This window comes from Notolepis coatsorum (genome assembly GCF_963971535.1).
Source record: "Notolepis coatsorum genome assembly, chromosome: 1".
Taxonomy (NCBI): Eukaryota; Metazoa; Chordata; class Actinopteri; order Aulopiformes; family Paralepididae; genus Notolepis; species Notolepis coatsorum.
This window is the reverse complement of record NC_140165.1, coordinates 119,258,364-119,286,213: the sequence shown is the minus strand read 5'-3', so window position 1 is coordinate 119,286,213 and position 27,850 is coordinate 119,258,364. Positions and strand designations below refer to the sequence as shown.

Here is a 27,850-nt window from a genome sequence, read left to right as displayed (position 1 = left end):
GTGGATCAGTATCGGCCGTTTGTTTAGTACTTGGAGTCCATATCAGTTGGGAATGTGGTCAACGATCAGTGCATCGTTGATGGAGATCTGTTCCATTTCCCGAATGCCTGCCTCCTCAGTATAAAGGCCGGGCTCATGTGCACCTGGATCCAGACGTCCTCCTGAGCCAGAGAGCCGTGGCCATGAGCAGCACCTTTGTAAACACACGAGAGGTCTGCGACCGCTTCAGGCTGCCGCCGGGAGACTACGTCATCATTCCCTCCACCTTCAAGCCTCACCAGAGAGGCAGCTTCCTCCTGAGGGTGTTCTCTGAGAAACAGGCCACCGCCAGGTAAGGAACCAGTGATGCTTGGGGTTGCTTTTTTTTATATATTTTTTTTTATCCTCTTTTTCTCCACCTGATTTTCGATGCTTTTCCTCCCCGTCCCAATTTAGTCGTTATGCCAATTCCCCCCCTCCCCTACCTGGTCGTTGTGCGCATGTGCCCCCTACTGGTCGGTTCAAGGGAGCCCTGAGATCTACCACATGCTTCCTCCGACACATGCGGAGACAGCCAGCGGCTCTCTTTTCACCTGGCAGCGAGGACTCTCATTGGTGAAGCGTAACGCGTGGGAGGTCACGCTGCCTTCACCACTTCCTGTCTTTCGCTGTGCAGGCGCCCAGACCTGACCTGTAGGAGTCGCTGTCCACAACGCTAGATTACCACCCCATCGACTTCCCTCCCGCTAACTCAGCCAAACGAGTTAGTATGACGACCGGCCCAAGCCGCAGGGCAATGCTGATTCTGGGAGTCGAGACCGCAGCCTCTTGCATTGGTGATAAGCGCAATCTCCGCTATGCCACCCGGCCGCCCTTTTGGGGTTGCTTTTTTGAATGATTTCTACCTGAGTACTATGAGTACAAATGCTGGCGAGTGAACATACTAGTGTCCAAGGATGTAGTGGAGGGTAAAACCAACTTAAACTCACTTTACCATACTGGCGCGTAGGGGTGTAAATATTTGACCCCACAACGATTCTTCAGGCAACGATTCAATGCATCATGAAATCTCTTCATTTGACCACGATTCTATTCGATTTGATACATTTTCGATCAGTTAATTCCCCCAAAAATGTTGAATACACAAATGTGGCTGGGGGAACTGATTCACTCAGCATGGATGATGGACTATAGGTAAATAATAGGGGTGTAAATATTTGACCCCACTACGATTCTTCAGGCAACGATTCAATGCATCATGAAATATCTTGACCACCATTCGATGCCATTCGACCTTGCATTGCGATGCATTGTTTTACACCCCTACTGGTGAGTGAACATACTAGTGTCCAAGGATGTAGTGGAGGGTAAAACCAACCTAAACTCACTTTACCCCGAGTTTAACTTAAGTTGATAATGATATGTAAGATGTATCACATCTATGCAATGTAGGCCACATTAAAACAAGATATTTTGAGGAAATAACTAATATATTCTGAAAAAATGTATATGTAAATATGCTGTATATTCATGTATACGTATTGGTGATAAATAGTGTTACTTTGTAAAAACTAACTTTTATTCCACCACTGTATCACTATGTCTATGCCACAAAAAGAATGTCTTCCTCCACTGGCCATAGTTGTACTCATCACCAAGCAGTTAGATTTTTACATTAGAAAAGGACCTCTGTCTAAAAACTTGACTACCTCCTAAAGTGGCAGACGCATGATGGTAAGTCACTTAAGAGGCAGAACCATCACAATTTGGCTGGTGCCTGGTGTTAAAATAACACGCCAACATTTGGGGAAATTAGCTTATCGTCTTCTCCAGAGAGAGGCAAGAAGATAGATACCAGTTTCCTCTCTGTGCGTTCAGTAGAAAAAGTGATCTGGCTGCACGTTAGCCTAGCTTAGCACAATGAATGGAAGCGGACAGTGGCGGTTAGCTTATAGGCTAAGCTAGGCTAACGTGCAGCCAGATTTCTACTGAGAGGAAACTGGTATCTATCTTCTTGTCTCTCTCTGGACAAGACGATAAGCTAATTTCCCCAAATGTTGGCGTGTTCCTTTAAATGTCTTGGAGAGATATATGAAAAATATGCACAGAAAAACAATGTATCCAGGAGAGACATTAGAACCACGGCTAGCGTATCAGATGGAGTATGGCCAAGGTTGAACGTTGTTCTGTTGTTCATAAGCACTGTGTGTTGTGAAGGATCAGATTAAACCGAATATATATATTTATTTATGGATATATATTTAATAGTATTTGTATATCGTTTGATATCCCCTGTATATTCCTTGTACAATATGCACTGAATATCCCTTTAGTCTACTAACAGCCCATAATAGTTTCATTCTACCATTGGACGAGAACCTGGCACCAGCAGCCATACCCCTAGGTTCAAGTTCAATCGTGCCGACCAACATGTCGTGGCAAGCCCGGTTCCGCGTAGGAATACGTCTGGCGAAATACGAATGGTACTATTTGTTCACAGCGCATATATATATGGCGCAAGTAAAGTAGAACTTTCTTTTAGTCCATTAGTTCTTTACCCTCCAACTGAGTAACAGACGCGAAGCCTCACCCACGACGCACGTGTGGTGCAGTAAGGCCTACTTGGCCTCAGAATAGGCATTGAGATATCGTGTGGATTAATAGTTGAATTGTCATAGTTTGGCACTATACCGTCGAGTTGGACGTATTTCTATTAAGCTAATAATAGTCTATTATGTATGGTGCATCGTTCGGTTAGAGTTATAAAGTGAGCAGTACCCCCCATCGTTCCTGACGTTATCTGGAGTCTTAACCAGGCTGGGCAGACCACGTGTGGTGCTTGCATCCGAGGAGCTCCGGGCCAGGACGAGTGGACCTGTACATTGGATTACTTTACCCGGACGACGGCGAGCCTTCCACGGCTTGGATTATCTACATGCTTTGGGTGCTTTGATTATTCCATGGATAACGGCCAACACTGCTGAGTGTTGGAACTACCCCCCGGAGATGAGTCCAGGTGAGACGGCGCTCTACACCAAGTGAGGTCGCCTCACGTCTCTCCGTTGTGGACCGGCAGCTACCGTCCACCAGAGGGTCCAGCTGTATTCATCTGCGGACCGAGGTTCTGTGGGCATCGTGTTCAGGACTCTGAATTCTCCCAAGAAATCGTCGGCCAGATGGGATACCGCCAGCGGCTCTTCTAACCCCCCCCCTACTGTCTTACAACCAGCGGGACCCCCCCCCCCCCTTTAGTGTATCCAGCTATAATCATTTAAGTACCATCGCTATAGTTCCCTAACGAACCAGGTTGTATACTTGCTCCCTGCGTAACCAGAGATTGGACGTTCAATGTTGATTTACCTACGAATACTCATTTGCCATACAAGTGCATTTCAAATCATAAATGTCATTAAGTGAACGTTGTATATACCCTTTGCTATATAAAATATTCGATTTATACATTTGTGTGGACTTCATTTCATCAGGTGGGAAAGTGTTCATCATATCTATATCATGTACTGGATGGCCAGAAGTTAAAGTACAAGAGGTAGTGGTTTAATAATACCATACTTATCAATACAGTCAGGGAATTGTACCCCTCAGTTACAATTGGTCCTTCGAGCCGGAGGGTAACTAGTGTAATATTAATATAGTGTTATTAATATTAAAATGGCCTATGATGAACACTCCACGAAACGGTCCTCCTAACGTAGAACGCCCGCAGCGCAGACGACAGCCACCTCAGTACTTAGAGGATTACGCTGTCAGTCAACTACCTAGCCTTCGACAAACGGTAAACGCGGTAAAAGTAGAAAGTAAAATTATGTCTGACCTTAACGACCAGGTTTCCCCGACCACAGAGGCCCTAGTGGGTTCTAATGTAACTGACCAAGCTCACGGTGGGGACCAGGAGGGAGCTGACATGCCCTTACCCCCCGCCAATACCGAAGAAGTAGTTCCCGACCAGCCCCGGGAGGAAGACAACCCTACAGAGAGAGAACTCTGCACGGAAGAAGAGGAGGAGAGCGCCGAGGAAATAGAGCTCCAGGACTCCCCAACGAGTACACCCAGGAGCGGCTCACCCAGGAGCGGCTCACCTCCACAACCGTCTTCCCCCAGCGAAGCGGAGAGGATGCTACAACAGGCGTTCCTCGTCAGCCTGACAGCCTCTACCGAACGCGATCGACTTCAGGGTGAACGCGATCGACTTCAGGGTGAACGCGATCGACTTCGGGGTGAACGCGATCGACTCCGGGCACAGACGCTTAGCGAGCGCGAACAACTCCAAGCGCAGCGACGGAGCGAAGAAGAGCGCAGACGCCTGGAGATGAGACGCCTTCAGACGGAATGGAATATGACAAGAGACCGGGCCGACGCCCACCGCGCCGCTGCCGGTGCCCAAAGAGAAGCAGATCTTATCCAGCGCCAAACCGAGCGCGACAGACTACAGGGCGAGCGCGACAGACTACAAGCCGAGCGCGACAAGTTACGGGCGCGGCTAATGAAGCGGCTGAACCACAGGGCAACACCCTCTCCCTCCGCCAGGGGTTCAAGGAACTCGTCGAGACAACAGTCAAGGGCAGCGTCTCCTAACCGAGCAAGCGACCCTGAACTTGACCAACAGACCAAGCCTATACCCCCCGCAGACCCCCTTCCCAGACCGGTCCAAGCGAGACCCAGCTACGAGGAAGGAGCGGCATACACTGCGGAGAAGCTAAATAAACGACTACAGGATCTAGAGGACCTGATAGAAGAAGAAGAAGAGGGAGAGGAGGAGAACCAAGCCCGACGACAGCACAGTACTTCACCGGACCAGGAGGTCCAGTACAGCCCAGGCTATACCCCCGCGGCGCTGCGCTACAGACCCCCGACTCTATTCACGGGTGAGCATGACGCACGACCAGCCCCGAGGAATAGCACCTGGACCAGCGGGCCATGGTACCCTGCCGGTACCAGCCCACAGAGAGGCGCAAGAGGAGACTCGCCTAGGAGGCCTCTCCCCCAACGCTCGCCGATGTATCAGCCATCCACGGCGTCATACATTGCCACATCGCCCACCAGACGGAGTGTGTACAGAACACTCGCCAGACAATATGACCTGTTGGGATGTATTCTACCTTACACCACCAGGGCAAAGATGATTGTACGAGCACTATGGGACAAGGACCAGGGCTGGGACGACCCAATACCCGCACACCTTGCCTCCACATGGAGAGAGTGGGAGACGGAACTCCGCTCACTCCCAGGCGTCAATATACGCCGCAGCTACTTCCCATCCACAGTGAGGCCAGAGACATGCAAGATGGATCTACACGTCTTCAGTGACGCCTCCGAAGTAGCCTATGGATCGGTGGCCTACTTGCGTGCCCAAGAGAGGGGAGGAGAGATACACACCGCTTTCATCCTGGCTCGCTCGAGAATAGCCCCACGAAAGCAACAATCTATCCCGCGTCTAGAGCTCTGCGCAGCCCTAGCAGGAGCGCATCTAGCCACGTTAATCCAACGTGAACTCACCATTCCGGTGCACAGAACAATCTTGTGGTCAGATTCCACGACAGTACTCACATGGATCAAGTCTGATTCATGCAGATACAAAGTCTTCGTGGGAGTCAGAGTCACCGAGATTCAAGAGTTAACAGAAGCAGCGAGCTGGCGGTATGTGGACACCAAACACAACCCAGCTGACGTCATCACCCGGGGAATGTCCCTGGATGACCTCACCCGTCGCAACATCTACAGTGATGGACCAGAATTCCTCAAGCTCCCGGAAGAAGAGTGGCCTACGCCCACCCCACGGGAAGCAAGTAAAGAGGAGGCTGAGAACAAGAAACCTATGTTCTGTGGACTGAGCACAGTCGCCTCCACAGACCCCAACATAGATGACTGCATTACCCTACAGAGTGCGCAACTAAAGACATTCCTGTGGCACCACCCAGAGAGTCAGTCCACCACTGACATTTCAGCAGCTGACTACGAAGAAGCAGAACTTCTTCTACTACAACGAGCCCAGAGAGACTCGTTCCCCGATGAGCTAGACTGTCTACAGGGAGGAAAGCCTGTCCCATCAGACAGCAGACTGCTCCACCTGGCACCCGATAGTGACGCCCATAATCTCATCAGAGTGGGTGGTCGCCTGCGGAGAGCCCCCGATCTACCGGATGACATTAAGTACCCGATAGTCTTGAACAGCCGACACAAGGTCACAGAGCTGATCATAAAGAAATACGACGAGGATGTCTGCAGGAGCAGAGAGAGTCTTCGCGGAGATCAGACGTCGCTATTGGATACTTCAAGGAAGAGAAGCGGTGCGACGCTTCCAGCGAACCTGTCTAGACTGCCGAAAGTGGCGCGCGCAGCCCAGCATACCACGGATGGCTGACCTACCCCCCTGTCGCCTCCGACTCGGCGACAAGCCATTCCACTCCACAGGCATGGACTGTTTTGGCCCGTTGTATATAAAGAGAGGAAGAGGAACCGAGAAGCGGTGGGGTATTGTATTCAAATGCATGACCACCAGAGCGATACATATCGAGCTCCTTCCGACCATGAGCACAGACTCATTCCTTATGGCCTTCCGAAGATTCACATCACGGAAAGGAAAATCGTCTACATTGTTGTCTGATCACGGGACAAACTTCAAAGGCGGAGAAAGAGAGCTGAGAGAGAGCTTCCAAGCTATGGGCCCAGAACTTAAGACCCACCTCGCTCCATCCCAGATTGACTTCCAGTTTAATCCCCCGAGTTCCCACTTCGGTGGAACCTGGGAAAGAGAAGTATGTTCTATAAAGACAGCCCTGTACGCCGTGCTTGGGGCCCAGACTGTGGCGGAAGAAGTCCTAATGACAGTCCTCACGGAGATCGAGGGAGTATTGAACTCCAAGCCCCTCGGTTACGTCTCCAGTGATATAGCAGATGTCGACCCAGTCACCCCCAACACACTCTTAATGGGGCGGCTGGACCCCGCGCTACCCCAGACAATGTACAGGCCTGAAGAAGCGAACGGCCGAAGAATGTGGAGGTACAGTCAAGTGCTAGCTGACAAGTTTTGGAGCAGCTTCCTACTCCACTACCTACCGTCTCTACAGACCCGCCAGAAGTGGGTAAAAGAGAGAGACAATTTGACAGAAGGAACAGTCGTCATGATTATCGACCAGTCACTACCCAGAGCTATGTGGCCGGCTGGCAGCGTAAGCAAAGTGATCACCGGTGCCGATGGCAAGGTCCGAGCAGCTGAAGTGCTCGTCCAAGGGCGAACTTACACACGACCCGTGGCGAGGCTAATAGAACTGCCCCGACTCCCAGACACTATCGATGATGACCATGACCCCATGACTTTGTGAGTTGACTGACCCTTACAGCGGACCTTGAGTGGTAGACAGTGCGGTTAATCTGTCTCTGCTTAGCTAATTAGGTGGGACTAATTAGGGTGCGGCTGTTGTGAAGGATCAGATTAAACCGAATATATATATTTATTTATGGATATATATTTAATAGTATTTGTATATCGTTTGATATCCCCTGTATATTCCTTGTACAATATGCACTGAATATCCCTTTAGTCTACTAACAGCCCATAATAGTTTCATTCTACCATTGGACGAGAACCTGGCGCCAGCAGCCATACCCCTAGGTTCAAGTTCAATCGTGCCGACCAACATGTCGTGGCAAGCCCGGTTCCGCGTAGGAATACGTCTGGCGAAATACGAATGGTACTATTTGTTCACAGCGCATATATATATGGCGCAAGTAAAGTAGAACTTTCTTTTAGTCCATTAGTTCTTTACCCTCCAACTGAGTAACAGACGCGAAGCCTCACCCACGACGCACGTGTGGTGCAGTGAGGCCTACTTGGCCTCAGAATAGGCATTGAGATATCGTGTGGATTAATAGTTGAATTGTCATAGTTTGGCACTATACCGTCGAGTTGGACGTATTTCTATTAAGCTAATAATAGTCTATTATGTATGGTGCATCGTTCGGTTAGAGTTATAAAGTGAGCAGTACCCCCCATCGTTCCTGACGTTATCTGGAGTCTTAACCAGGCTGGGCAGACCACGTGTGGTGCTTGCATCCGAGGAGCTCCGGGCCAGGACGAGTGGACCTGTACATTGGATTACTTTACCCGGACGACGGCGAGCCTTCCACGGCTTGGATTATCTACATGCTTTGGGTGCTTTGATTATTCCATGGATAACGGCCAACACTGCTGAGTGTTGGAACTACCCCCCGGAGATGAGTCCAGGTGAGACGGTGCTCTACACCAAGTGAGGTCGCCTCACGTCTCTCCGTTGTGGACCGGCAGCTACCGTCCACCAGAGGGTCCAGCTGTATTCATCTGCGGACCGAGGTTCTGTGGGCATCGTGTTCAGGACTCTGAATTCTCCCAAGAAATCGTCGGCCAGATGGGATACCGCCAGCGGCTCTTCTAACCCCCCCCCTACTGTCTTACAACCAGCGGGACCCCCCCCCCCCCTTTAGTGTATCCAGCTATAATCATTTAAGTACCATCGCTATAGTTCCCTAACGAACCAGGTTGTATACTTACTCCCTGCGTAACCAGAGATTGGACATTCAATGTTGATTTACCTACGAATACTCATTTGCCATACAAGTGCATTTCAAATCATAAATGTCATTAAGTGAACGTTGTATATACCCTTTGCTATATAAAATATTCGATTTATACATTTGTGTGGACTTCGTTTCATCAGGTGGGAAAGTGTTCATCATATCTATATCATGTACTGGATGGCCAGAAGTTAAAGTACAAGAGGTAGTGGTTTAATAATACCATACTTATCAATACAGTCAGGGAATTGTACCCCTCAGTTACACTGTGTTTTCATCTCTACAGCCCAATGGAGGCGGATCTTGTTGCTAAAATAGAGGAAGAGGTAAGTAAATCCATATAAAGAATCAGATTTATTTTAAGTATATTTCTTATCTCATTAGATTAGATTAGATTCAAATGTATTGTCATTATACAGCACATGTACAATACAACAAAAATAAGTTTGACATCCAACCAAAGTGCAAATGTACAGTAAAGTGCAACAGCAAAATATACAATGTACAGGTGATTAAACTGGGTACAAAATATACAAATTAATACCACTGAGTGTAGTGCTAATCAGATGTATGTACTGAGTTGTAGTATATATGTACAGTGATACAGGTATGAAGACAGTATAGTAGTAGAGAAGGATATGCACAGATATAGATATAGTATCTACAGATACTAGATACAGGACTATGTGCAGGTATGTACAGATAGGTGTGGATAGATATGTGGTGAGAATATATATACGGTACTGTATATACAGCATTATTGTACATGCTATCATACAGAGCCATGGGTTATATCTATGCAGCTGATAGAGTTGTGCCCTTCCTGATGACTTGTCGTACAGACAGTGGCGGCCGCCACTGGGGGGCGCTAGGGCGCCGCCCCCCCTGTTAAATCAGAGAAGAAGACATTTTTTGTTTTGTTTTTTGTTTTATAGCCCGATAAATAATATAAACATGTTTAAAATGAATAATATTTACTCATTTTAAGTATGTTTGTGTTTCCAATGCACAATATAACGTTAATATATAAAATAAAAAATACTCGTTTTCCTGAACAAGAAGTGACTCATATTTTTTTTATTTTTTTTTATTTCTCGGCCCGGGCTAGACGCAATAGCGCTCTGAGTGCGCGTCACTGTTTGATCGCTGTATCCGTCGCAGCCAATCAGTGCGTAACGCGCTGTGCGTTGAAATATGACTATTATGTTGGAATCCGGGCGGGATTTGAAGCGGTCTAGGCAGCAGCGTCAAGAATTTCCGTAGCCGCATTGGCCGACGACAATTTTTTTTTTCGTAGCAGCATTTTGCGGAGACGATCTCTGATTGGCCGAATCCAATTTCTATGTTCCAATTCTAGCTTGGTGTTGTGTTGTTGTGACTGAGATGCGAGCTATTTGTCTTAGAGCGTGACTGCAAGTTCTTTCGACGGTTAAGCTTAGGCACTCTTTCAAAGTTGGTTAAGGTTAGGGTTTGTCTTAGAGCATGGCGATAGAACGCCAGGTAGTTTGCAGTCTGTTCGACGCGGAAATGGACAAAGAAATCAAGTACTGTCTTGTTGTGGTGCTAACAGCTAACAAGCTATATGGCGGATCGGATGCAGTCTGGACAGTGGACAGTGGTCTGGTGGATATACATCATCAACAGCGGATTATACACTTTATGCACAATGGACAATGCCATGGAGTGGATATATACTTTATCAAGCCCTGCTGCCTGCTCTGCTGTCAATTTAACAACAACAAGGTAGATTTGCAATACTCTGTCTTAGCTGGTGAGTCGCGATCTTTTTCTCTCTCTCTCTCTCTCTCTCTCTCTCTCTCTCTCTCTCTCTCTCTCTCTCTCTCTCTCTCTCTCTCTCTCTCTCTCTCTCTCTCTCTCGCTCGCTCGCTCTCTCTCTCTCTCTCAGCCACTCAGCTAACGCTTCTCTCTCTCTCTCTCTCTCTCTCAGCCACTCAGCTAACGCTTCTCTCTCTCTCTCTCTCTCTCTCTCTCTCTCTCTCTCTCTCTCTCTCTCTCTCTCTCTCTCTCTCTCTCTCTCTCTCTCGCTCGCTCGCTCTCTCTCTCTCTCTCAGCCACTCAGCTAACGCTTCTCTCTCTCTCTCTCTCTCTCTCAGCCACTCAGCTAACGCTTCTCTCTCTCTCTCTCTCTCTCTCTCTCTCTCTCTCTCTCTCTCTCTCTCTCTCTCTCTCTCTCTCTCTCTCTCTCTCTCTCTCTCTCTCTGCGTGTGTTTGGAGACAGAGCGAGTTTTGTTTCTAACTTTTCTATTTATATATTTGTGTTTCAAGTTGTGAATTAGACTGTACTTTATTTGACTGGTTGTTGTGTGTTGTTGTAGTAACAGCTGAGCGACTCGTTCATAAGAGCCGATTCATTGCCGTGAGCGTGAGTCGAATCGCTCACGTCTTGCCATGAGTCGGTTGCGTGGTACATGTTTGCAAAATGTTTTGGTATAGCGCCCCTAGTGGAGAAAAATCCAGCAGCCGCCACTGCGTACAGAACTTGTAAGTCACTTTGGATAAAAGCGTCAGCTAAATGACTAAATGTAAATGTATATGTATAGGAGTAAGTATATAGAGGGGTTCTATGCAGGTATATTTACATTTTACATTTACATTTAGTCATTTAGCTGACGCTTTTATCCAAAGCGACTTACAAGTTCTGTACGACAGGTCATCAGGAAGGGTACAACTCTATCAGCTGAGTAACAATGTTCATCAAAGTGTTGCGTGTTACAGTGTAGGTTAGTTTATTAGGACAAGTGCATGACAGTAAGGTTAGTTAGGGTTAGATTTTTTTTTTTTCATTATTTCAGATAATGGTTGAAGAAGTGCGTCTTTAGTCGACGGCGAAAGATTGGACAAGATTCGGCTGTCCTAACTGGGGTGGGTAGTTCATTCCACCATTGTGGGGCAAGGACTGAGAATAGGCGGCTTCTCTTTGATGACCCTCCCGGAGCTCGGATAGGAGTAGGTCTGAGGCGGCCAGAAGATGCAGAGCGTATGGGGTCTTATAGGGTGTGTAGTTAGAGACCATTGACCGGAGGTAGGCGGGAGCGGTTCCCTTTGCCGCACGGTATGCCAGGTCGAGGGCCTTGAAGCGGATACGTGCAGCAATGGGGAGCCAGTGCAGGTCCCTAAGAAGTGGGGTGACATGGGCCGACTTCGGTAGGTTTGAGATCAGGCGGGCCGCTGCGTTTTGAATGAGTTGAAGAGGCTTGGTGGCAGACAAATATATATATATATGCTGTAAATACATGTAAATATGCGGTATATACAGCACTAATTCGGATATATAATGAATTTCCGTATTAAATGTAAAATTACTTTAGACAGTAGGGTAGTCTTTACTTTACTTTACTTAACTTTTTTTTAAGCCATTTAAAAGTCAAATTTTATTTGTTTGTTTTTAGCTTTCTCCATTTCATCAACTCATTGACGCTCCTCCTTTAAATTTTTTTTTATTAATCGATTCCATTGATTAAGTGGTTTGATGAGGTGGAATTCAAGCAGTCCAAGCTTATAGCCCATTTCGAACACTTGAAAACGTGCAGTACATTTCTTTGATAATCATTTTCCAATGTCTTTATTTTCAGGAAGACATTGACGAGAAAGATTTGGATCCTCATTTCAAATACCTCTTCAAGCAGATTGCCGGCAATGTAGGTTTTTGTGGAGGAGGGACTTGACAATGAGGGCTTTTATTTAAACTTTTCTTAATTGAAGTACATTTGTAACATTCCGGTAATAATACTATGCATCTCTCAAACAGGACTCTGAGGTATCGGTCTTTGAACTGATTCAAGTCTTAGACACAATTGTCTCACAAAGTAAGTACAACAAACCATTCTAGTAATACATAGCCTACCCTATCATTTCAGTCAGGGCTTTATAGGGTTGATTCACGTCACTGCATCTTTCATGGTGAAGTGAACTGAAGCCAGCCCTGGGGTCATAAATCATCTTATAAGAGTACTGATTTGAGAACCAGTTTCGTTGGTGAAATTCTATGGTCATGTCATGTGACCTGACTACTAATCCTAGATCAGTATCCTACGCATGCAGGACCTGTTATCAGTATCATGTGGTTTTCAGGGGCTGATGTCAAGACTGATGGCTTCACCCGTGAAACGGCTCGTAATATTGTCAGTCTGCTAGACGTATCCTTTTACTCCATGAAACGGAAAGTACACCTGAAACCAGAATTTGCATAATGTTACTCCTAGATGTTTCAGTTAATATTAGTGCTGTCAGGCGATTCAAAAAATGTATCTAATTAATTACAGGATTTGTAATGAATTAATCTAATTAATTACAGGATTTGTAATTAATTAATCTAATTAATCACATTTGAATCGCATAACCATTTTAGGCCTGATATTTTATATTCTATAATCATATTTCAAATTGCATGTGTCTGGATGGCAGAATTCAGTACTGTATCTACAAAACCTTCTGTTTAATCATCTTCCATTTATTCATTTGCTTAGATTTTTCAGGTCTGGTCAATTTTAGCATGGTTAATTAATTGATATTCTCATTTGGTTCATTACAATTTACTCAAGCCTAGTAACAGACACAGCATTTCTGACACTGGGATTACATTCCCTGAGATCCATAGATGTCCCTAGAATCAGATACCAAGAACATGCAAATGACCATATTAAAAAAAGTATGTAAATGTATATTCTACGTTGTTATGGAATGAATGAGATTAAAAAATATTTAAATAAAAAAGCAATAATTTGCTGTGTAATTAATTAATCTAATTAACGCAATAAACTGACAGCCCTAGTTAATATATAACATGAACAACTCATTCAAAGCAGTAATATGTCATTGCGACACTAAAAACCTGGGGATGTGTCGCTTACGATGAATTGGGAGATTAATTATGTGGACTCAATATGTTCGAGCTTGTTCATGATGCGTTGATGCGTTGTCGTACTGAAACACACGATAAACCACCATTTAAGGAAACGGAACGCACCCTGAATATTTTAATACTTAATGTAAACTATCTCACGTCATTCCTAGATATGCAACTAAGTTGATACAATTATTGTTGGTCTGCTACCAGGGCCGGACCTAGCACATTTGGTGTCCTAGGCAAGCTTCACCCCTGGCGCCCCCCCCAACATTTGAATAAATGAATAAAAACTTCTTAAGTAGCTCCAGGTTTTGTCTCTTAAAAAAAATGTATTCTATTTATTTTTGGGCTTTCCGTATTTTTCACCCATCCCAATTTAGTCGTTATGCCAATTCCCTTCCTGGTTGTTGTGCGCATTGCCCCACTGTCGGCTTGGGGAGGGTGAATGAATGAAAACTTTATTTAACAGATTGGTGAATGGGTACAATACAGTAGCCTACGGCTCAATACACACAATTGTTAAGGGGATGCAGACCAGAGAAAGACGTTTGTCTGGTTTACATCAGGGTCCCCCATTTTCAATTCATAGTGACATTTATGACATACACAACATACATGACATCATGACATTTATGGCATAGGGACATACATGACATACAGGTATATAGTACTGTCACAATTGTGACATAACGATATGCAAATATACAGTACTGTTACCCATAGATCCTAACAGAAAATATATACATATGGTGGGGAGGAGACTGTCTATTAGGAGGGGGTGGGGGGGGTTGGACATTTACGGTGGCCAGTTTCGAATTGCAGCCTCCCATAGGTGCTCTTTGAGAGTGGTTTTGAATGTGGGTAGGGATTCACATTTTTTTACGGCTGTGGGTAGGGCGTTCCACATTGTTGTGGCATAATTGCAAAACGTGTTTAGTCCCTTGTTTGTGCCAAATCTGGGTTGCACATGATTTGTGGAACTCCCTCTGGTGTTGTGGGCGTGGTATTCACTGACCTTTGGGAAGTACTGTATTTCGACATGTATCTTGTAGACCAGGCCCATTGAAAGTTGCTGCTGGTGTAGAACTAGCACACGCCTCCTCCGATACATGTGGAGTCGCCAGCTACTTCTTTTCACCTGACAGCGAGGAGTTTCACTGGGGGAACGTAGCGCGTGCGGAGGGACGACTGACCAAGCCAGAGGGGCCGCTGACAGCTGGATTAGATCCCAGAGTCTCTGCGGTGAGTGCTCAGTCCACTGCGCTACCCAGCCACCCAGGTTTAGTCTCTTGATGATTCAAGATTCAAGAGGTTTATCGGGCACAAGACACAAGACATATAGTGAAATGAAGGTGGCCACGCCCGCTTCAATTGTGCAAAAAATACGAATAATAATAAAAGAATAAAATAGAATAGAAATCAAATAAAATAGACATGATAGAAATAAAGATAAAATACAAAAGGGAATGAGTCCTATGTACACTTTCTATACAATATACAGTTCTGCCCTGTGTCACCTTGCTGTTCTAACTATACTATACAAAAACATCCAGTTATCTTTTTAAATGTTTTTAAGTGACCGTTTTCCTTTCTGACTTCAAGAGTCCAGGCTGTCTGGATTCTCAGGTTCACATTACACTGAGTCATTTAGCTGACACTTTATCTTAATACTACTACTTTATAACAATGTATTAACCTGTTAAGCTCTAGCCTGTTTTCAGAAAATCCACCTAAAAGTACATGCCCAAGTAAATGGAAGATTGCTCCACTTCTACAAGGTCAATTTGCATGTTCTTGGTATCTAGGGACATCTATGGACCAGTTGGCTATCTAAAAAAAAACATCCAGGGAAGTTTATAATCACGTAAAAAAAAAAAGATGAAGACTACTTCCAAGGCTTGACGAGATGTTTCTTTCTTTTTTAATTCATCTTTTTTTATTTCTATACATCTTAACAATCCCTCAAGAGCGATGGAAGTGCTAAGTTGGGAGTGAAGGAATTCCACAAGCTTTGGATGAAAATCCAAACATATCTGGTTTGTTCTCATGTTCTAGTTCCCACAGTCTGTGGAGCAAAGACAGATGAATCTGTACTCTCCGTTTAGAAATCTGTGTTCATAAATGGTGCTCTCGGATTACGAATGCATAGGGCACAGTTTACATGTATATAATTTATTTTGTCTTGTATCCAGACTTGTCAGGCTTATGTCCAGATATTTAAAAGGATAGTCCACATTTTAAGAAGCCTACCTGATTTGTAGCAAAACCCTTTGAGTCCACACCAAATTAGCTACTGGAAGGAGAAGCTTTCTATTGTGACGTACTATTAGTGTCTTGTGCTCCATTGACTGCTTAACATGCTGCTAATTTCTGCTTCACAATATTTCGAAAGCCAAAAACAGTTTTCCCCCGAGGGGATCAATAATCTTATATTTACGTGGACTCTCCCTTTAAACTGAATGCTCCTCCTACACTGGTGTTGTCATGACGACACAGGAGAACGTTCTTGGAAAATCGGAAAAAATAAGTGGGGGAAAAGGTTAAATAAGTTTGCTATGTTTGAATCAAGTCAAAACCACTTGGCTCCATTTAAGCTTTTTTAATACCTTTTTGTACATATAGTGTATAGACAATACCTTTTAGTACATATAGTGTATACAATACCTTTTTGTACATATAGTGTATACAATACCTTTTTGTACATATAGTGTATACAATACCTTTTAGTACATATAGTGTATAGACAATACCTTTTTGTACATATAGTGTATAGACCAGGGGTGGGCAATTATTTTTCCCGGGGGGCCGAATGAGCAACTGAAAATATGTTGGGGGGCCGGGCCAAAATTCCAAACTCAATTATGCATAATATACATTTTATTTCTATATAAAAAGCAGTAAATGGCATTGTTTTGACACCTGGTAAGAATGTATGTTATTATTTGGCAATTAAAAGGTGAGGTTAGCTTTCAAAAATAGAATTTATTCAAATAGAATTTATTTCCAAAATGATAAACAAAATGTGAAACTTTAATAACAAAGGGCATTTTGAGTTTCATATACTATTGAAACAAGGATTTTCTTAGCTTTCTAAAGACATCACTTCATCTTATAGCAAAAATAAACAAGACATGTCACTGAACTGTGTAAAGAAAAGTGTCCCAGTTTTGTAGCCTTTTTTACTTTACATGCCTATATTAAACATTTAAGAAAAAAAAATATCAAGTGTCCCATTTCACTTGTTATATTTCCACATTTTAGTGTTCTTCAGTTCTTTTTTGTTTCATTCAGTGTGAGAAATCCAGTCTCTGTTGAGCTTTAACAAGTCCATCAAAGTCAGGTTGCATGTCTGAGGTGGAGATGCGAAGCACAGCTGCCAGATGTTCATCAGTGAGAGAGGATCTGTACCTGGACTTGGTAAACGAGAATGAGAATGTCTGTTCACATATGTAGGTGGATCCAAAGAGAACCAACATCTTCTGAGCATGTCTCCTAAGCGTATATTGTGCGTGTGAACGTTGACATGAAAAGAAAAAAGTAAAAAAAAAAAAAAAAAAAAAATATTAAAAAAAAATTTTTTTTTTATTTTTTTTTTATTTTTTTTTATTATCATGTAATCTTTCGCGGGCCGGTCAGAATCATCCCGCGGGCCGGATGCGGCCCGCGGGCCGTACAATGCCCAGGTCTGGTATAGACAATACCTTTTAGTACATATAGTGTATACAATACCTTTTTGTACATATAGTGTATACAATACCTTTTTGTACATATAGTGTATACAATACCTTTTAGTACATATAGTGTATAGACAATACCTTTTTGTACATATAGTGTATAGACAATACCTTTTTGTACATATAGTGTATAGACAATACCTTTTAGTACATATAGTGTATACAATACCTTTTTGTACATATAGTGTATAGACAATACCTTTTTGTACATATAGTGTATAGACAATACCTTTTAGTACATATAGTGTATACAATACCTTTTAGTACATATAGTGTATACAATACCTTTTTGTACATATAGTGTATAGACAATACCTTTTTGTACATATAGTGTATAGACAATACCTTTTAGTACATATAGTGTATACAATACCTTTTTGTACATATAGTGTATAGACAATACCTTTTAGTACATATACAATACCTTTTTGTCTCATAACATACTATGGATGTCTGCAGGAGATCTTTAAGGAACATGACTTGGATAACTCTGGAACCATGAGTTCCCATGAGATGAGAACTGCCCTGACTAAAGCAGGTAAGGTAATACAAAAAGAAAACATGACATGGGTGACATGACACTGAGATAAATGTCTAAACTCTCCATGCATTCAAATTAAGATGAACTAGGGGCGACAGTGGGAGAGCGGTCGTCTGGTAATCGGAAGGTGCCCGGTTAGTTTTCGGCTCCTCCCGGGCAGCGTGTCGTCGTAGTGTCCTTACGCAAGACACTTAACGTACGGTTATATCTATAACCATAGTTATATGAGTATGGCGGACGCTCTGCATCCTTCTGGAACACATCCTTACGTCAGTATAAACACTGAATAAAATCTCCACATGCACCTTTATACACCTATTCGCCTGGCCACACCCCCATCCGCTCCTCTACATAAGCAGGGGTGTGGCCATACTATCAGCTCCTTCCCAAGCCTTTCACCACCAGGGCGAAGACCACGGGGTCCTCAGTGAGTCCGACGCAGAGCCTCCGCTATACTCATATAACTAAGGTTATAGATATAACCGTACGCTATCGATCGTATGGCTACCGCTCTGCGTCCTTCTGGAACAAGCTCGACAAATATACCCGCTGAGGCCCCCCACAACCATCAGAACCGGGGAGGACCCGAGCCCCCGGACCCCCCTAGTGGAGGACGGGAGGGAATCGGATCCGACTGTGCGAAGAGGGGTTTAGCAATTCAAACGCACAGGGTGAGTAGACCGTGGGACTTACCTTCCCACAGAAGAACCCACGACTACACAAACGCGCAACCCACATGCCACTAGGGAACGAACGGGAAGAAATAAAACCCCTGTTACAACCCCTAACATCACAGGGTCAAGGGCAAAAACCCAACCCCGTGGCAAGGCCGTAGCAGCGGAGCGCGAAGGAGGACCCAGCCCCAGGAAGGGACCCCACCAGGCGGTCACTAGTGACACCACCCCCCACATCGCCAGCGTATTCAGACAGGGCCCATCCAAGAGCAGGCCCTTCCCCCCACAGAACGCCGCCCCGAAGCACTCAAGAGGCTACACCCACAGCGGGACCAGGCAGCGCACCGGTGAGACAACCCTCAAAGAGACCTGAGCCTGGAGCACTGCGGACTAGACAGGCACCAAAGGGGTCTGCTGAAACAGCACCCCGGCGGAAGGGGCGTATGCTGGTATGCTGTGCACCATGTCGCAGCCTCCACAAAAAAAACCTGACCCTCTAGAGGGGCCGAGGCAGAGAAGGCTGACATGATTGGCAGACGTCATGAAAGGTGCGGGGGCACACTCACAGGCAGACGGGGCCAAGCCCGGCCTACCCCAAGAGTTGACTCCGCTACCAACACACCAGGAAACCAACCACCACCTTGGTTCTAACATGAGGCGGTTGTTCCTATAACCCCCCAAGAAAAAACTCCAAAACTCCAAAACACAACTGCGGGTATACACTGGCTATACAGCAGTACAAGTGTTTCAGTTTTCAAGAAGGGGTTAACCCAGGCCAACAGGTAGACGAAAACCAATTCGGACCTGAGCCCGGTGGACCTGGGCCCGGTGGACCGGGACGTACACAGGGATGCCAGAGGGGTCCTACAAGAACCACCTCGACAGCCCCCTCCCAGCCCCGCCAAGCAGGAGAAGAGAGGGGCGAAAAAAGAATGGAGAAGGACCAGGCTCCTTAGCACAGCGCAAGGTACAACACAATATGGACCAAGCAACAGTGAGGGATAACACGCAGTAACATAACCACGAACACCTCCATAACATCAAACCCTGCAACGCCCGGGCCGACCCGGCATTTCCCTCCCGAAAAACCACAAGTCCCTCAGGGCACCAGAACAGCAGATCTGCGCCCCGGCGGACAACGGGTTAACTGACCTGGTCCGGTGCAACCAGAACCAGTCCCGTGTCCTAATCACGCCACCATCCCCAGTCCCAGGAGGGGGGTAGGTACGCATGTCGATCCAAAACATCATAGAGGGCGCCACCCAGATGGTCAGAACACAAAGCACCGCACCCGGTGGCCCACCCCAAGGGCGTGAGACCCCTCTACCAATGCTTCGATCTATTCCGCTATCATCCCCCAGAGATGAACGAGAATGCGTCGAGACAAGCCTAGTACACTGGCGCTCGGAAAAGACAAACTCCATCCCAGTTGCCCCATAAAAAACGCTGTTTCAATGATGAGCAACCAAGGTGCGCAAGCCCATGCGTGGTTCCTATCCGAAGCACCCAGGGCCAGCACTATGTACACGTCGAGACCCAAAACATATCAATAGTAATTCTAACAAGAACCCAGATACCGTTCCTCCAAGCCGCCTGGGAGAACGACAAGAAGCCGTTTCTTTTACAGAAAAAAATACGGACATGGGTCCCATATGACGCGGCTGAGGGAAAACAACACCCCGTCAACCTGCTCCATAATAGAGGGGAAGAATGGGCAGACAACGCCCGTCTCCCTCACAGGACGACGTTGCCAGATATGACCTATCAAGTCATCAGGGACAGGTGCAGGCAGTGTCTGCGGCAACGCCACGCCATTAGCGGCTGCGGCGGCCGCCATGAGCTCCGGGAACAAGGCACGTAATTCCCCATGCGCACCTCCCTCCACGTAGCCCGCGTCCCTCACGTAGGGGAGGCGGCCACTCTGTGTGGCGCCACCATCCGACGAGGTTGATAGCAGGGCATCCCGTCTCCGAGTCGGAGGTTCCAACCCAACACCGGATGACGAGGGACCCCAAGGAGACATATCACACCCCGCCACACCCTGAGGGGGAGAGTGATACGTCTCCACCGGGGCGTCAAACAAGAGCGCTCCCGCTCCCTCCATAAAATCCTCCGTTTCCATCGGACAAGGAGACCGAGCAGGAACACCCTCGTCTGGCTCCAGCAGTTCCCCAAAGCCAGGCCGTTCGCCCCTGCAGCTCACCATCTTACGACGGGAGCGAGCAGAGGCGAAGAGCTTGCGTCTCAGATCCTCCGCCACCAGAGGAGCCGTTGGCCTATTGGCCGACCGTCCACTGGCGGGGGAACCAGAGCTGGAACTAGGCCATCTCACAGGAGACGGCCTTGGCTCAACAGCCCCCCAGAGAGGCAGACTCTCCACCGGACGCTGCTCAGGTGCGTCTGACTGCCACGACCGTGGAGTCAGAGCAGCCCCACGACGCACGGCGGAGGCGGTAATAGAAAATCGCTGGTGAAGGGTGATGTTGCCAACGCTCGAACCCTCCGATGAAGACATTATAGCTTAGCCTTTTCTCTTAACTTGTGAGAGAGAGAAAAATAAAGAAATAATGTCTATGCAGCTCCAATCTTCAAACACTTTACACTAAACTCGAGTGGTGTATACAGACACTCGCCGTGGTGAAAGTAAGGAAGGAGCTGATAGTATGGCCACATCCCTGCTTATGTAGAGGAGCGGATGGGGGTGTGGCCAGGCGAATAGGTGTATAAAGGTGCATGTGGAGATTTTATTCAGTGTTTATACTGACGTAAGGATGTGTTCCAGAAGGACGCAGAGCAGTAGCCATACGATCTATAGCCCCTAACTGCTGCCGATGAGCAGGTTGGCACCTTGCAGGGTTGCCTCCGCTGTCTGTGTGTGAGTGTGTGAGTGAATGGGTGAATGTGAGGAACAAAATCATAAGGAACTTTGGATAAAAGCGCTATATAAATGCAGTCCATTTACCAAATGGGTAATCATGGGTTAATAAATGGGTTAATGGAATAATCCATTTACCAAATGGGTAATTCATATCACTTTATTATTGTTTACCTTATCAATTCATCTGTTTTGCTGGGTTACACAACTGCACATGTCTCTTCTGTACACCGCAGCAAACAGAATAATTTAGTTTAGTAGGTCTTGTTAAATCTTTAAAAATCTTTGACCCAAATACCCACTTTTCTTTTTTACAAGATTGACATTTTGGGGGTCTTGGCAAAAGACGAGTTAGTTGGAAGGCTCTAAAAGCATAAAGAGGTAATGAGGCTATACAGTATTCTGAAATCATAAACACAGTACAACTACAATGATTGGACTAGAATGGGATGTACGATAGATGAGAGCTGGTGCACTCCTTGTGCAGCACAGGGCGACAGGTACAGGGATATACAATAGGTGAGAGCAGGTGCACTCCTTGTGCAGCGCGGGGTAACAGGTACGTGTTGTAATAGGCGAGAGCAGGGGCACTCCTTGTGCAGCATGGGACGTCCAGGTAGGAGGTGTACTGGAGCGGTGGTCCTGGGCACAGAGAAAAACAGATTAGGACAAGGTATATCAACGAGGACAGGGTTGCAAGGCTTAGGTTCGTCGTCGTACCTAGGAAGCTAGTTTAACACTCCGACGAGGGTAGGACAGGATCTGCATGTTGAAGTACCATCTCGTTGATGAGGGGATGAGTCACAGCCGTGTTGATTGATGAGCTGGCAGCGTGTGAATCAGGGGCACGGATGCTGCCCATATAAGGGTGTGAGAGGATAAGGGGTGAGTGAGGCTTCCGCCGTGAATGTGGGGGAGGAGGAGGAGGAGGAGGAGGAGTGAAGAAGGCTCTCGCCGTGATTTTGACACTAAGCCATCCTAGGCTTAGTTGCCTTTCGAGTTTCAATAAACGTTTTGAAATGAAATCTTAGAGCTACCAGCCACTTTATCCAAGACTATCTTACAACTGCCATTTTAAACTGTCTATGTCTTTAATACTGAGCCCATACACTTATGTACAGTTCTGTTTGGTTATTGTTGTTGTTGATGTTCATTCCACAGGCTTCCATATCAACAGTCCTATACTGCAGGTCATTGTTAAGCGTTATGCCAACCCCCAGTATGCCATAGACTTTGACTCTTTCGTTGGCTGTGTCATCCAACTGGAGATGCTCTTCGGTAAGTGTAACAAAAAAAACAATACTCTGCTTCAGTAACATTATCTTACTTTTAACCAAATTTACTTTTGGTTACTACTGTATACCTACTACTATAGGAGTCTTTACTAGTACTTACTATTCCTTGCCTCCACAAACTCAATTCAATCATTAAATATTAATTTAAATTAACAATGTATGCCCTATTCTGAATTACAGACTCTAATAATTCGAATATTATTGAATCATGTTATTAAAATAGGAATTATGAATGAATTATAATAATTATGTATTGTTATTGAATTATTATCATCACCCATTATTTCAAGATGTGTACAATTATTGTTGTATCTATTATCTCACAATCCTAAGGCACTGATGCAACCCGCATGAGCACATCAAATATGAAATGCATCAGAGTTACACTGGTTATTTACATTCTTGTTCTGAATCTCAACCAGAAATGTTTAAGACTCTGGACACAGATGGCTCAGGGAAGATTGAGCTGGACACCCTGCAGGTTTGTACTATAGCCTACTCTCTCGTGTGAATAAAGCTGTGGTTACTGTCACTCGCAGAGAGCTCATTGTACAGGTTTGTCTTTATACATGTCCTTGTTCCCATTCACAGTGGTTGAGCCTGGCAATCAACTAAGTCCCCAGACAAGACGAGCACTGATGGCTGCATGATTTCTACATGTTTTTTTTTATGGTTAACCCCCCTTGGAGGCATTACTTTGACTATACTGATTGTTATTTTGATTGTTTGACTTTGACTATACTGATTGTTTTTTAGATTGTTTGACTTTGACTATACTGATTGTTATTTTGATTGTTTGACTTTGACTATACTGATTGTTATTTTGATTGTTTGACTTTGACTATACTGATTGTTAACTTGTCACCGGAGCGCCATTTTGATATTCTTCCCCTGGAGAGGGAGTGCTCATGGTCCAATATGTGGTAACTTGACACCGTTAGCTTCAGCTACACAGAATGCATGTGTAGGCAGTGCCATGTCTCGAGAGAATATACATTGACGACTTGGAATTCATGGTATAGATATCAATGGGTGCTTTTTGTTGATTCTTGCTAATTCATAGATAATGCACTTGTAAAGTGTATATTGTGGAGCATGCAGCTAAACCATGTTCAGAGCTTTATTGAACAATTTGGTGGAAACACCATATTTACGCAAATTGTTATCCAATATAGAATTTTTTTTAAGGGTTTAAAATACATTTTAGGGTTAGAAGGAGGTTAGTAAATGATACAGTAAATTACTTTGTGCCTTGCAAAATATATTGTAATCAGTGATGTCTTTATTATATCAATAATCAGTAGTGTGTGTGTGGGGGGGTTACCAAGCCAACAGTCCATGCCACATTGAAGTGGTGACATCATCGGAAAGCTGGGAACCTCGAGATTAATTTGAGTGAATTAAGTGTGTCAAGTTTTCTAGTCATAAATCTGTAATAAACATTGTGTTTTGTTTCGATCAAAGCATATAATGGCCATTCCCAATGCGCAATTATGTCTCGTAAGTTGTTACAGCAATTTTGCGGTTGATACCATTTGTTACACAGATTGTGTGCTAAATATATAAAAAATATGTACCACTTGAGAATTGATAAACATGTTCAGAAATCCCACCAGAATTGAGACACCAAGACCTTGAGGGACACCATAGAAAATCCATTGGTATCAAAAACCTTTGAGAATTGCATTTTTATTTTAGAAATAGCTCAGAACCTTTATGGTCAATAAATCTAGGTAAGCCCTATGTATATAGTTTGTGGTTGTAAAGTTTCACCAGGCTGTGATTATCCAATGTCACTGTCACAATAGGTAATTTTATACAGTGAGGTCAAGTTTCTCACTAAAATGAAATGGCTACTAACATCATCACACATGAATACAATTGGGCTCATTGGATCCAAAAGTCGTACATGCAATTCCAAGACCGTTTAGGGACCCCAGTATGCCGAAATATTCAAATACACCATCTTTAGAATAAGTGAAAATAACACATTTGTACTGCATAAACTGGCTTAGCATAAAGTATGCATGTGTGTGTAAGGTGGAGACTTGTGGCTTCGCATAGAATCCATTTGCATTCAGATACAGTCAGGTCCATAGATATTTGGACATCAACACAATTTTCATCATTTTGGCTCTATACACCACCACAATGGATTTGAAATTAAACAATGTGCTTAGATGGAGACTTTCAGGTTTAATTTGAGAGTATCTACAACCAAATCAGGTGAACAGTATAGGAATTACAACCGTGTGCCTCCACCTTTTTAAGGGACCAAAGGTTATTGGAAAATTGGCTGCTCAGCTGTTCCACGGCCAGGTGTTCAAGTTCAAGTTCAAGTTTGTTTTTATTTGTCAGAACAAAATACAGGATACTTTATAATGAAATGCTTGTGTATTATGAGCCCCTGAGAGTGTGCTACTGTACATACAGTAAAGAGAAAGTAAGTAAAAAATTAAGAAGTAAAAAGTAGGTAAAGTCAATATACATACAATATACAATACAGAGTCAAATGAGAACCAGTGAGGTAGAATACAGAGGTACAAAACTTGGGTATAGGGTGCAAATGCGGTATTGAATCTGGTGCAAATCTCTTTAATAATAGATACATTTAAAGTGTCTAAAGTGAATAAAGTGAGTGGTAAGGTGAGTGTTTGTTTAAAGGGGAACTATCTTATAAATGGCCTTTTTCAGTGTTTAGCATTGTTTCCTAGCTATGTGGACTTATATTAATATGATCTATGTCTCTAATTCTCATATTGGTGCATTCTTCCAATTCTCCTCTCACAATATTCACCCTCACTGAACTGAGTCATTTGAAAATGTGATGATTTGTGATGTCAGAGAGACACCGCTGCATGTTAATGTCCCAGATGCCACCAGGCCACACAGTGGTTTAGGAGCCCAGCCTCAAAACGGCTCGAGATCTTCAGGTAGAAAAATGCTGTTTTTGAGGACTTGATTAGAAATACAAAACAATGAATTAAAAAATATATATAATTACAGAGGTGTTCCATAAACTCACAGGAATTGTGTAAAAGTGCCCAAATAGTGAAAGAAATAGTAAAATAGTTCCCCTTTAAAGTGAGTGTGTGCATGTGGATGTGTGTGCTGTGTATGTAGATGATGGGTTGTTACATAGTGTCATTGTCATTGAGCATCCTGATGGCCTGGGCCCAGGAGTTCAAAACTTTAATTTCCTATCTGATCCGATCAGATTTTTAAATCCCCTTTTTTGTGATCCAGGATCAGACAACTTGGCCAGATTTTGTCCCGGTATTTCAAAGCAATCCAGGATAGGATCACCCTCATCAGCGATCGCGCACAAACAGCCACATCACACATAGGGCAAACGCTGAGATCTCAGCGAATACAACTCTGATTATCCCAAGACTGGTCAAATAGATTCCTTACCTCAGATCAGATGTTCTCCAAAAAGATCATTCCAATTCCTGATCGCCATTCCAAATATCGATCACGCTTATTGATTGAGGATTGGCTGCTGTAAATATATATTCCAGGCTGATTCCCGTCCCGCGATGACTTCCATGTTGATCAGACTTATCGCCAGCACAAGGAACCAGCTGGCTCCGCCCCTACATATCTACAGATCCCAGGTCAGTCTAAGCGACTGACCTGCAGTTACACAGGGATAGACGATAGGGGGCGCTTTTTTCCATTCTGAGCTCCTGTAGGGGCTGCTGTACCAACGGGAGACTCGGTTGATGAAATAATATCGCTAATAAAACAATAAAACGATATTTGTCGTCCGTGGCACTCAGTGGGGGGGCTAATAAAACGAGGTATGTCGTCCGTGGCACTGAAAGTGTTAATGCAGTGGCACCAACCAGCAACAAGCTCGCAGAGCCCAGAGCGCAAGAGAACAACAACAATAGTAGCAACAAAGAGAAAATGTTGTGTTTTTTGCCTCAGATAAAAAGAAACTGCGTTCAGAGGAAGAAATAAAGTAAAAAAAAAGTCAATGATGGTGACGACAAACAGATAACCTCTCGCTGCCAGTAGGTGGAGACAAACACAGATAACCTCTTGCTGCCAGTAGTTGGAGACAAACACAGATAACCTCTCGCTGCCAGTAGGTGGAGACAAACACAGATAACATCTCGCTGCCAGTAGGTGGAGACAAACACAGATAACCTCTCGCTGCCAGTAGGTGGAGACAAAAGCACTGTAGCTTTAATACTGACTACATTTACAATGTTAAAGTCCTTTGCCTGTTTGCAATGGTATGTGGACATGAATAAATGATTTAAATGTGTGTGTGTATATGTGTGTGTGTGGGGGGGGGGGGGTGTGTGTGTGCGTACATGTGTATGTGTGTGTGTGTGTGTGTGTGTACATGTGCGCCCGTGTGTGCATACATTAGCAGTGTAGGTATTAGTGTGCTTGTGTAAAGGAGAGTTTTTAGGGAGGCGGACTGCTGAAATGATTAGTCAATATGACTTAACATCAGGCAGTGGAGGTTTCTCTATGACAACACGTGAAACACAAATTCACTCATAATTCATAATTATTATAAATTTACATATATATATATATTTTTTTAATTATTATTATTATTTTATTAGAAATGTTTTCATCTGTAAAAAGAATGCCAGTGAATATTTTTTTCTTCAAAAATGGCCAAAATTGACAGCTCTGAGCTCAGGCCTGCACCGCACTACTGTAGTAATGGCTGCAGTAAAACTGGTGCAGAATTCTGCACGGGTTGACCCGGGATTAAATAAATAATAAATAATAGTCAATCAAAATAGGCTATTAACGTCATCTAAGCACGGTCCGTGCATTTAAACTCTTGCCATTAACTCTGCTGCTCTGCAGCTACACGGAGGTTGAATGATTGACAGACTTGAAATCCAATCAGAGAATGGTTCCTACTCTGCAGCTCTGCAGCTACACGGAGGGGCTGCGTCTGATTGAAAATTTTATTAACAGAGCGGCCACGTTCGAAACCTCTATATTAGTGTATCTAACATTTAGCACTTTAATAGCAACTTATTTTTCGCCGGCGGGACATTTACTGAGGACCAGCACAAAGTGTGGATATTATGATTTAACAAGTCTATCTGTCCAGGACGATGACAACATTATTGCAGGTAAGAGCAGGCAGCCTAGCTGTTTCTAGCTTGGATGCCAATAACTACTGTACTAACGTTATCACGCTAGCTTGGATGCTAATAACTACTGTACTAACGTTATCACGCTAGCTTGGATGCTAATAACTACTGTACTAACGTTATCACGCTAGCTTGGATGCTAACTAACGTAATTAAGTTGGTCATGGTTCATGGTGAGCTGT

General features: G+C 44.5%; 1 protein-coding gene across 1 annotated transcript; it reads left to right on the top strand.

The window, feature by feature from the left end:
- Positions 1-122: 122 nt before the first annotated feature.
- Positions 123-23,958, top strand: LOC311244128 (calpain-2 catalytic subunit-like). The gene is made up of 10 exons (XM_084333538.1): positions 123-331; positions 8,834-8,873; positions 12,141-12,206; positions 12,317-12,374; positions 12,640-12,704; positions 15,382-15,450; positions 17,608-17,686; positions 22,400-22,516; positions 22,956-23,014; positions 23,125-23,958. The coding sequence occupies exons 1-10, from the start codon at positions 183-185 to the stop codon at positions 23,146-23,148; spliced, it is 726 nt and encodes a 241-aa protein (XP_084189664.1). The 5' UTR covers positions 123-182; the 3' UTR covers positions 23,149-23,958.
- Positions 23,959-27,850: the final 3,892 nt, after the last annotated feature.

What these genes read in the sequence shown, in the direction of transcription:
- LOC311244128 (XM_084333538.1), top strand. Translation starts at nt 183, where the DNA reads ATGAGCAGCACCTTTGTAAACACACGAGAGGTCTGCGACCGCTTCAGG. An exon ending in GAGAAACAGGCCACCGCCAG is followed by an intron (nt 332 to 8,833) that starts GTAAGGAACCAG and finishes TCATCTCTACAG; the next exon opens with CCCAATGGAGGCGGATCTTG. An exon ending in TTGCTAAAATAGAGGAAGAG is followed by an intron (nt 8,874 to 12,140) that starts GTAAGTAAATCC and finishes CTTTATTTTCAG; the next exon opens with GAAGACATTGACGAGAAAGA.